General features: G+C 42.5%; 1 protein-coding gene across 2 annotated transcripts; it reads right to left on the bottom strand.

Moving 5' to 3' along the window:
* Nucleotides 1–137: 137 nt before the first annotated feature.
* On the bottom strand, nt 138–7,067 carry matn1 (matrilin 1). 2 transcript variants are annotated; one of them, XM_037093280.1, is made up of 10 exons: nt 5,898–7,067; nt 4,349–4,533; nt 4,095–4,259; nt 3,784–4,006; nt 2,823–2,945; nt 2,562–2,734; nt 2,246–2,477; nt 1,986–2,138; nt 1,807–1,887; nt 138–1,682 (listed from the first exon to the last, which is right to left on the bottom strand). In XM_037093280.1, the coding sequence occupies exons 1-10, from the start codon at nt 5,989–5,991 to the stop codon at nt 1,633–1,635; spliced, it is 1,479 nt and encodes a 492-aa protein (XP_036949175.1). In that variant the 5' UTR covers nt 5,992–7,067; the 3' UTR covers nt 138–1,632. The 2 variants fall into 2 exon arrangements, with proteins under 2 accessions (XP_036949175.1, XP_036949176.1); XM_037093281.1 differs by lacking the exon at nt 2,823–2,945.
* Nucleotides 7,068–11,687: the final 4,620 nt, after the last annotated feature.

Here is an 11,687-nt window from a genome sequence, read left to right as displayed (position 1 = left end):
GTGCGAAGCCAATGAATTGAACTACAGAGCACGTTCAGATAAGCAACATTTAACTAACTTTAGCTTTTTTCTTCTTTTTTTTTTTATAACTAATAGGACTTTGATGACTTCTGGTCTTCTATCGTTTATTGATGAGTTACTGGCTGTAAATACCTGTATGTTTGTGATATTTAATTTAAATATTCTGGTTTAGATAACTAATCTAAGTCTGTAACTTTACTCCTACTCATATGCATTACACCATGTAATCTGCTTAGTTATTTTTATAATCATAATTTGATAATTGATTTTACTTAAGCGTCATTTTTAATACCAGTAGTTTTACTTGCAGTTAGTATATAACTTTACTCATACTTGAGCACACATTCTTAGTTACTCTTTCCACCACTGCGTTTATTACTTGAACCCATTTATTAACCAATTACACAAACTATACAATGTCAATAAAACACGCATCATTCTCACCACTGCCTGAGGCAATGTCCTTCCTTGCTCCATCTCCATTTTATAATATGTAACAGCAAATGTTATGTTAATGCTAGTTGAAAAAAATAAATACAAACGTAAGGACTACCTTGATCATTCTGTTTCAGTCGAATAAGTAATCAATGTCATTTTCTGCAATTCTTTCTGGACAGCCAACCCCACAAATCCCCACTAGAATTTAGATCCACATTTTTGTATTTCAAAAAATGAATGCAGATGAAGTTATGATGAAGTTGCCCTTACAAGGAATGCTGTTGAGAAAAACCATTTTGCTGGGCACGCCTGACTGTGTCCTTGTGATCCTCGCAGCCCACACTGTGGAGCCAAACACCAGGGGAATATTCTGGGTAATTTATATACTTAATTATATTTAATCATCAACATAAATGGTGTATAAGTAAGAAATTCTTTGTGTCCATGCATGCATTTGTGTCTCTAAGGTTAATTTGGCATACACTTGTTTCACAGTTTATATTAAGTACTTCCTGAATCACCTTTATTTAGGAAAATAAAAAAGACATCACTGGTATACCCTTATTATCAGACATATCTTATATTAAATAACCTGTATTTATATATATATATATATATATACCATATATAATATCAGATACCTTTGTGTGGAGGTAAGAGAGGAAAGATGAAGTCTTCATATGTGAGAGGAGAGAGAGGGAAAGATGACAGTGACAGATATAATCAGACAGACAAGTGGGGGTGATGTGCTGCTCCGTTTGACATGACAAGGCAGATTCGATGGGGGTTTGGGGAAATTCAACATTGTGGCAGCAACAAAGAAAAACCCTTCAATATACCGTTTCCCTATGAGGGAAGACTTTTATTAACAAACACACAGGCTGGCTATGGAGGATAACCTTCGGAGCACACGTACACACACACAAAGGCATGGTCCCCATGGCAACCGGCGCTTCGTGTCCCAGGAGACCCAAGGGTGGAAGAGGTAAGACGGAGAGAGGAGGGGGCAGAGGTGGTTTGGGGGAGCTCAGAAGACAAGCAGAGGTCAGGGTTCACACACACACAGGCTCCTCTCCAGCATTTTATAGGAAGTTAAGACTGTTTGTGTGTGTGGTTGTGTGTGTACGTGGGTGTGTGTGTGCAGATGATTGAGGAAGAGTTAGATGCGAGTCCTCAGACAATTTTGTTCTCCAGCAGAGCGATCCTCTTCGACATACTCTCTAGTAAGATCTTGTCAAGGACAGCAACAATGAAGACAAACAACCAGACAGAAAATATGATAACGACATTAAAAACCTCCTGACAGACATCATATTCTCACATCATCTCACCTGAAGTCAAGGATATATTTTTTCGTTAGTGCCTGAAGGGCATCTTCTACTTTCTTTTGGAACTTTACAAGGGAGTCGCATTCGCATGGGTCCTCCTCTGTGGAAACAGAAGGCACAAGTTCAAGTTGTGAGTTATTGTACAGTGAAGTAACAGGTAATAACACCAGCATTTTGTATTTAATCTTCATGTGTGACCTTGACAGATGTTAATCTGCAACTTCTTGGCGATCTGGGTCATAGTCTTGAAGTCGGCTGTGTAGAAGTAGTGCTCTCCAGTCGGCTCAGAGGCGATCTCTTTCAGCTCGTCCTCCACTGCGTTGCCAACTCCAACAGCATACATCTTGAAACCTGTGGCATTAAAACAAACAGGTTCCCCCTTATCTGTTTTGTAAAAGTAGGCTTTGTATTGTATCTACTTCTACCACAGTAAATGTAATCGCTCTTCTCCCCCTCACCCTGCTCCTTGGCCTTCTTGGCAGCATCTCCGATGTAGTCCTGACTGCGTCCGTCGGTGAAGACAATGCCCACCTTCGTGACTCCGGGCCGGGCCCCCTGACCGGCGCTGAAGCTGTTGTCTATCAGATGGCGGAGAGCCTGGCCTGTCATGGTTCCCCTCTCCATGTAGGCCATCTTCTTCACAGCATCCTTCAGGTCTTTCTTGTTGTTGTAGCGGCCCAGGGGGAACTCCTGCAGGAAAGAGACAGAAACATCATGTTAATACACATGAGAAATAAGCTCATTTTTGGGTGAAACTTGATGCCGAACACAGACCTGTCTGACTGAGCTGGAGTACTGCACCAGTCCAACATGAGCCTTGCTGTCAGAAACGTCCAGTTTGTCGATGATCTGGTTGATCCACTTCTTGACCAGCTCAAAGTTCTCAGGACGGACGCTCTTAGAGCCATCGATCAGAAACACCACATCTGTCGCAGAGTTGCTGCAAGCTGGTGATGTCAGACACACAACAATGCATGTTACTCGGGGAGCACAGTGACCTTACTTGGACGAATACCTTCATACACATTCACTCACCACTGCAGCTGCGACCATCATCCATGAGGGTAAAGCCATCTTTGCAGGCACACTTGTATGATCCGGGGCTGCTGATGCATACCTGCTCGCAGTCATGATCCCCAGTGGCGCACAGGTCCGACACTGTGTGCGTGTGTGCATGCAGAACACACACGTGCACACAGTAGAGTATATGTTGAGGCATACACACACAGGAGGGAGGGTGGTTGGGGTTAGGAGGAGAGAATGAAACTATGTCAGTTTGGGAAAATCTAGCACTGATTTTCTTTTAATGATCCACTGTAACCCGCAATCGACCTGAACAGTTGTTAATATGAAGATGTTGCATGAATCCAGTGGATCCTTAAAACAAACAGGTGGAAAAGATTGGAGAAGCCTCAAATGAACAAGATCTGTTTGTCTGTTTCTAAACGTGGCTCATCCAATAACAATCCAACACTGCGATCATGCAGCTCTGCCCTTGGACAAGGAGCATCTGCACCGAGATTGGCTGCTGCAGACTGAGCGGCTGACAGCAGTCAAAACTGCTGCAGACTGGGGAGAGCCAAGGGGCATTACTAATTAGAAGTTTAATGATTGTCACTAATGAATCTGTAATTACAGTGAGATCAGTCTCGCCTCTCGGTTATGTGAGAGTTGACTGAAGAGCAGGAGCGAATTTCCTTCCAGAAGGTTGTTCCTGCCCTATTGTCCTCGTGCACTGGGAATATTTAGCGAGTTTGAAATAATATACTGTAGTGTTGTTGAGATGGGAGAGGACAAAAGGGAGGGAACAATATAGTGGAATGAAAAGATGACAGTCCTGACACCTTACCCTTAACAGACAGCTGTCTCCACAGGCATGAAGGCGGTGGACAAACACGACAACCCATCCTGACAGCATTTCTTTTCAACCCTTACTGTCTGTTTCCATCCCTAAATTTAACCAATAAAGCCCTCATCTTTCCTCCTCCCATCTTACCACAGAAGGCCTCCTGGAACTTCTTGGTGAGCTTCTCGATGACGCTGTAGCTCTCCACGTAGTCCACGTGGTCGTCCAGAGGTTCGCTGGCCATCTGCTTCAGGGTGCTCATGTCAACACGTCCCACACCGATGGCAAAAATCTCAATGCCAGCATCCCGAGCACGCTGGGCCACATCCTTCACATTGTCCTGGGGACGCCCGTCTGTCACGATAATGGCAACCTGTGATGGAAGATTAGCAAGGTTAGAAAAAAAACAATGACCGGAATTGTTGAATATGTTGCATTTCATATGTTAATGCATGTCTGACCTTGCTGATGTCAGGAGATTTGACGCGAGCGCCCTCGGCTTCACTGAAGGCCACGTTCAGGGCAAACTGGATAGACAGACCAGTCATGGTTCCAGTGGACAGGGGCTCAATCTTGGTCACGGCCTTAATCAGTCCGGCTTTGGTCTTGTGTGTCTTCAAAGACACCTAAAGTTGCATAAAAGCACAGTTAGTGATTTTAATAGCTTGACATATAAATTGAAACTTCACTGGTGAACTCTAGCTGAGACCCATACCTCATTCTTGACGCGGCTGGCATAGTTGACAACTCCGACACGAGTGGCGTTGGGTCCAACATCCAGCCCCTCAATGACCTTCGCCAGGAAGACCTTAACCTGCTCGAACTCAGAAGGGCGAACGCTACGGCTGCTGTCGATGATGAACACGATGTCTGTGGGACGAGTTTTGCACAAACCTGCCGCTACACATGAAGAGACAGAAAAGACATTATTATGACTAATTTTCTTTTTTCTTCTTTCCATAACAACTATATGTGCAAAAAATATCCATAGATAAAGCTGACGGAGAACGGAGAAAAAGGGGAAGTGGGAGGAGCATGGGGGAGAGCGAAGGTGTTGAGTGAAACGGGAGGGTGGAGGCGATGGAGACTGGTGAGAAAGTGGGAGGAAACTGAAAAACAGGATGCAGGGAGGAGAGAGGTGAGGCTGGAGGGAGAGATGGAGAAATGCTTGGCCAGAAAAACAAGGATTAAGGAAAGAGAAAAATCTGACAAAAAGCCACTTAAAATGTTAAATATCATTTTCAAAGCGTACATCTAAGATCATAATATTCATAGATTAATGTCAGAATAACGACTTAAGACAGAGAAAGGTGGTTAAAAACTGTTAAAAAGCAGAATTTTTGTCAAAACTACACATTACAAATGTAACTAATGATGCTATGTGTGTATGTGTGTATGCATGCTACCCTATGTGAATGAGGAGCAGAAAACTTTCTGTCATAGTGTGTGGTTATAATAAACAGAGACTGTTAACAAAACGGAGGATGTATTGGGTTTTCAGGTGTTTGAGGTCTATATTAATTAACTGTGGCTATGACGTCCAGAGTCTGTTTAACATCACCGATCTCCCTTCTCACCCTTCACCTCTCTCCCTCCCTCCAGTTTTTCTTCCATCTAACATCTCCATCACACTCTCTCTCTCTCTCTGTCTCTCTCTCTCTCACACACACATACACTCACACGCAGCGTACCAACTGCCACGCTACCTCCTGTAAGTCATCCAAATTGTGCACGTACACCCTCCGACCACCGGCAGCCACACAATAAACACTGTTGTCTTTTATACTGACAGACTCATCACTCAAAACCAATCACTTCTTATCAATAACTGTCCAAAAACACTGAACGTTCAATTTTTAAAAATGTGGAATTAAACTAAGTATTTAATAAAATCACAGTACTAAAAAAAAAATAATGAAATTAAAATTTAAATTAAAATGTGATTGAGTTCAGTAAAAAACATAACTTATTAATTTCTTTCCTTCACGTGTTACCTCTGGGAGTTTATATCACATGCATCTCACACACATCATACCACTAAGGATATATTGAAAGAACAGTGAGTGACTAACATTACACAAATTAAACTTTTAGTGGACTATTCCCCTCAACTTTACTTATTTAGCTTAATCGTGGTATCTATTCTGAAGTTTACAGTTCAAAGATGATCAGACTGAGTAAAAGATACATAGAGATCACAGATATCACTCCATCACACAGTGGAATTAGGATAAACTTCAAAGGTTAAAGGTCGTCAGTCTTACCCATGGCAGCGGCAGTGCGGAGGTCCACAGCAGTGGTGGCTTGAGCCCCGATGAGGCCGAGCAGCAGCAGGAACAACGGTGGGGTAGGCGACATGGCGACAGCGACAGAAGGGGTGACGAGTGAACGCAGGGGTCCGAGTGTGTCCGCAGACAGTCCTGGAGCTAGAAGCCAGAAAGGAGACAGAGCAGGGCGAAGGGAGTTCCAGGCGAGGGGGACGGCCACAAAGTGAGACTGAGTGACTCTGAGCTGCAGGTTATCAATGCAAGTGCTTCACATGAGTCTGCCCACAGACAGGCCCCCTCTGTAGCAGTGTGTGTGTGTGAAAATGTGTGCGTGTCTGTGGGAAAGAGAGGGAAATACCTGCTTGGGGAGGACCTAAAATGGTGGGCATGGAAAGACAAACACACCTTGATATGGCTAGGATGGACAGGTAGGTGTGTGTGTGTGAATAGTAAAATTTGTGTGTGCACTCCAGTACCTGAGTGTGTACAGTATGTGTGTGTGTCTGGCTGGGGGTACAGGAGCGGCTGGGGTTTGGTGCAGAGTGAGCGCGCGCCAACGCAGCCGCCCCAGGTTGGATTTGGCCAAAGCTCAAATAAACACCAACATGAATTCCTCTTTTCTCCCCCGAGTTCCCTCGTATAGCAAACACACATTTATGGTGCGGAAGTGAAGGAGAGCCGCCGTACACAGCCTACAGTGTTCCCGCCGCCCCGCGCGTCGGGATGTGTGCGCGCATTTTTGCATAAGCGGGCGTTTTTTTCTGTATAACCTGGAGCGTACGAGCCAATTCAAGTTCAGCTCAGTTCAGTTTGTGACATTTTCTGCCACTTTTCTCTCCTCCATCTCTCATCCTTCCTGCTTTGCGTTTTTTGTGAAATTCTAAAGCCTCAGACTTGAATTTAGTATACTGAGATCAATGCTACCACAGGAAAGATCACAAAAACATAAAAATAGAAGGTAAAGTTTGCAAACCAGCCCAAAATCTAAATCCTCCTTTCGGCCTGACTCTTCCTCTCACCTCCTGCTCCACTGTCAGGTAGGCAGCGGGCCCCAGTGGAGTAAACACAGTAGAAAAACACACTTTCATCAACGTGCTCACATACACATCCTTAATCTCTCCATAGAGTCCACATACAGGCCCACATAGAGACCCCTCTTTTCCCTCCAACATCCCGCTCCACCCGACCCAACCCTGCATTCCTCTACACCTCCCCTTCCTCCATCCACACACTCGACCTGAACAAGCCGCGATTGAGGGGGTAGTCTGGGAGGGGAAGAGGAGTTGGGGCTCAGGCTGTACAGTAACTAGCCAGACATATTTCCTACTGAACTGAACAAGCTGTAAAATCAACAGTGTGTGTGTGTGTGTGTGTGTGTGTGTGTGCGTTCGTGTGTGCCTGCATGTGTTATGGTGGTGATGGTTTGGAGATCAAAGATGTTATTCCTGGACAGCGTGTCATCTCTGGGACTTCGGTTTAAAAGACAACATACGCGTATTCATGCAAACACACAGACATACAGTGGATTTACACACACACACACACACTAACGGGTTATGTAACAGCGTCTGCTTGGCAGGCAGGACAAACATAAACATATGCAGGTAGCTGGATGAGCCGTACCTGCATCCATCAGCATCTGTGATTATATTTCACAACGCCACGAAATTCAGTCATTTTTCATCCTGTGTGTTTACACATGATTAGTCTCACAGTAATAGAGGGGGACTGTTGAGACGTGGGCGTTAAACTTTGGGGCCTGACAACTGTCTAAACAAATAACAATGATAAACTACTGTGTGTTTTTAATGTGCTATCAAAAGAAATGGAAGTTTCAAATACATTCTTTCACAAAGAGATTCCCCATCATCATTTAGTCAACAAAATGTTGGAAAATAATCAAAAATACCTGAAATAATTTGCTAGACTCCAGCAAGACATATTTATTTTTGATCAATAGTGAATTAAGTCAATTTTCAACAGAAAATTCCCAGCATTTACTGATTCCAGGCCTTAAAATATGATTTCTTTCTGGTTTTCTTAGTCTTCTATGATAGTTAATTGGATACATTTGAGTTTAGACTGATGGTTTGAGAAAACAAGCTGTTTAGTGACCTCACCATGACCTCCTTCCTCCTTTCTCCTGACTCTGACATTTTATTGATCAAATGAATCGCGTAAATAATTAGCATATAGATAAATAATTGAAAAAACAGCATTAATTTCACCCCCAGAGCGACTGATTATCAAGACTGTAGTTGATAAATGTCATCTTGGACTGGGCAATATATCTGCATTATGTCATTACCTTGTTGAAACTGCTCCACTTTTTCTAATACCTGCTTTTATCCACTTAGTATTTATATCCACATTACTGATGATTATTTATCAAAATCTCATCTGTTCATTTTGTGTGAAAGTTCCGACAGTCATCCCTAAAATATTGTCTCAATAATGACACTGAGGTGTTTTGGTCAAAAACACTGATATTTGATTTTCTCACACATTCTGAGCATTTATGAAGTGTTTTTGTGGAGATTTCAAAACAGATATATATCATGTCTTGTGATGTAGCCTAAAAAAAAGCGGCAATATTATTTTAAGGTCAAATCGTCCAGCCCTAATATCATCATTTTTAGCAGTAATCAGATGTTTTCCTCTTACTCAGCTGTACGGACACTGACACACCAGATATTTACCATAACCACAGAAGGGCAGTTATTTTCTGTTTTACCCTCTCTCCACCGTTTCCTTTCCAGCAGCAAAATATAAATCTGATATAAAGACATGGCATATTTGCTTTTTTACAGAAAAAGGAAATGTTCCTGTAAGTCCTCCTTCACTGCCAACAGCCAAACCACCTCACGGAGCTTATTTTAGAAGATATTTATCACAATAGTACTACCAGACCCATAGAGTAAATGGAAACACGTCTAAAACAAACATACACCTCATCTCAGACACACTGCATGCCATTAGGCATTTTTATACAAGGCCACATTCAAATAACAGCACCTTCAGTAAACATGTTGACTATCAACATGGTTAGGTGAGATATTTTATCTGTCAAATCTGGACCGTCAACTGTTTGTCTTCAGTTTTACACAATATTTTTATAGACAAAATCTATTAACTTTATCAAGCAAGTTGTTGTTTGTCCCCCGCCACTTTCCACAGTGTTCCCTGTTTATTCCAAACCCAACACAAGTCTATTTGTTGTGTCTTTTTAAACCAAACCACAGATCAACAACCTAATGGCAGCCGAACCAGAGAAGCAAAGGACTGGAGGATCTCCAAACCGAGTTTCAGCTTTGTTCCACAACAAACATTATCACTCTCAATCAGTTAAATCAATAAACTTTATCCACTAATATCAATAAACTACAGTGCTTAACTGCAGCCTGTGTGTGTGTGTGTGCGTGCGTGTGTACACTCAAAGGGTTTGGAAAGACTGCGAGAATTTCGTGTTCGACCACATCCATAAATATTGAAACAAGTTCCCTTTCTTCAAATCTCAGAATACTGAGTAAATATTGACACGGCAGGATCGGGGTGAACTGAAGCATCCCATACCTGTACTTTACACACTCTCACATATGCACATACATGCACGAACACACATGCTCTTGCGCCGCTGCTGCTGTGCTCAGAGCGCTCTCTGTTCACACCAGGGAAGTCCTGGAAAAATTAATAGCAAAGTTAAACCGACATGAAGCCCTCCTCAGTCACACATGCCCCCCACCTTCACCTCACCCTCACCTCACCAACACATGAATCTAAAGATAAAACTACACTGAAAGACAAAATGAGAGACTTCACCTATACATACATGAAAGTAAAATCCAGGGTGAAATCTTTGCTACTCTAAGTTTGAATAGAGCTCTCACACTCTGGGTTTCACTCCTGAAATGAATGTGTTGTGTGTGTTTGACAAATTTCTGCCCTGCAAAATAAGTTTTTATGTGTGTGTGTATTTGTGTGTGTGTGTGTTTATGCTGCACCCCTCCTGCCAACAGTAACAGCTCAGTAGCCAGTGAGCAGGAAGAGAGAGGTTCATTAAAAACCCAAATACAGCAGTTACATAACCAACAGTTCTGTTCATCCCAGAACCCCCCGTGCTACGAACACACTCCTCCCTCATGCCCATCGTCTTCTCCCTCCCACGCCTGCTGGCAGAGCCCACCCATCATCCTCTCCTCCTCCCATAGCAACAGCTCATCTCAGCTCTCCTCCCTTGTTCCCAGACCAACACACGCTGCCTCACTCCTCCGTCTCCCCCTCCTCCCCGCCTTTATGTGCTCCCCTGGTCCCTGCCACCTCCTCCTCGCTCTCATCAAACGCTTCCTTCTCTTACTCCCACATCATCATCATCCAAGCTTCACTTCAAACTTTACTTCTACATACGGCAGGACTACGAACCAGGAATATTAACTAGAGTTAAAACAAGAAACTTTTTGTTTTACTTTCACCACTGAGGGCAAAAAAATGACACGCTGGTCCCAAGACGTCTTTTCTAGTCTCAGGAAAACTCCTTCAGCTCTTTCAGGGGCGGAGTTTCATACAGGGATTTGGTTTCCTCAAGCACTCATGACTGACTTGCATACTAAGAACAAACAGAGCGGAATGTGCAGTAAGTGTGTGAACACAGCAGATGGCAACACAGATTAAGGATTTGGGCTGTATCACTGATTGTCTGGGATACCTCTACCCTAGAAACCACTCCGCCCTCCTTCTCCACCATCAGATTAGTGAGTGTGTGTGTACACCCCCCCCCCAGTTGAGGCTGACAAACATGCTGTTTAATCAAACGCAGCATGTGGTCATCTCACATGAAGGAACAGCACCATCTTAAGGCATAAAGGCTTTTAAACAGAACATCTCTCTTGAATCAGCGGTTCCCAACACTCATCTGTGATCCATTATAAGGCCCTGGAACATTTGCTGATGTGCCGCAAGGAGCAGACCATAAAATGAAGTAAACAAACTCAATTATAATCATATAACACTGGAGATTATAGCAGTCTATACTTGAATCTCCGTTGTGATTAATAAAGTGTCTATTTGTGCAGTAATTATCGTGAACAATATAGTGATTTTTCTATTTTTTCTAGTGTTCCTGAGAACTATCTGTAGTTTTGACTTATTAAGAAACCAAGTTATGTTTTTGGGTAACACTTGATAAGTTAACTGTAAAATGAAAACTCATCTACTATTTACTGTTTTGCTGTGAAGCTCCAGAGATTTTGTGAACTCCAACTTTCCATCAGCATGGGGTTGAGGTTGGGGTACACGATGATAAAATGTTCATGCTTAGGTGAACTCCCAAACCCCTCTATTTAGCATTAATACGCCTTTTAAGATCATTAAATAATTAAAAATGTATGTATAATCTTCTACTACAAGGACAATGTCAAGATATATTTAAAAAATATTTTTAAATTATCGTAACTGCGTTTTTACATCAGCCTCTACTTATGGAGATCACAACTCCATTAGAGTGTCTTATAACCCATTTATAAATGTTTATTTACATGGGAAATGCTAAGCAGTTTTCTGTTGAGTATTTTTTTTTTTTTTCATTTTTCTTCTTTCAATCTGTCATTTTATTACTTGTAATCAAGGCTTATGTGGGTGTTGGTAGGTGGTCACAATCATGTATGCATACTTAGAAAAAGGATATGTAGAACTACGCTTTACCCGACCTCCCACACCCCTCTATGTACAAGCTGTTGGTCTGCAACAAAATTGTCTTCATTAAAACTAAAAATATGTTGGACACATATTAAA

The sequence above is a fragment of the Acanthopagrus latus genome, chromosome 3 (assembly GCF_904848185.1).
Source record: "Acanthopagrus latus isolate v.2019 chromosome 3, fAcaLat1.1, whole genome shotgun sequence".
NCBI classification, from domain to species: Eukaryota; Metazoa; Chordata; class Actinopteri; order Spariformes; family Sparidae; genus Acanthopagrus; species Acanthopagrus latus.
This window is presented reverse-complemented; position numbering and strand designations above follow the sequence as displayed.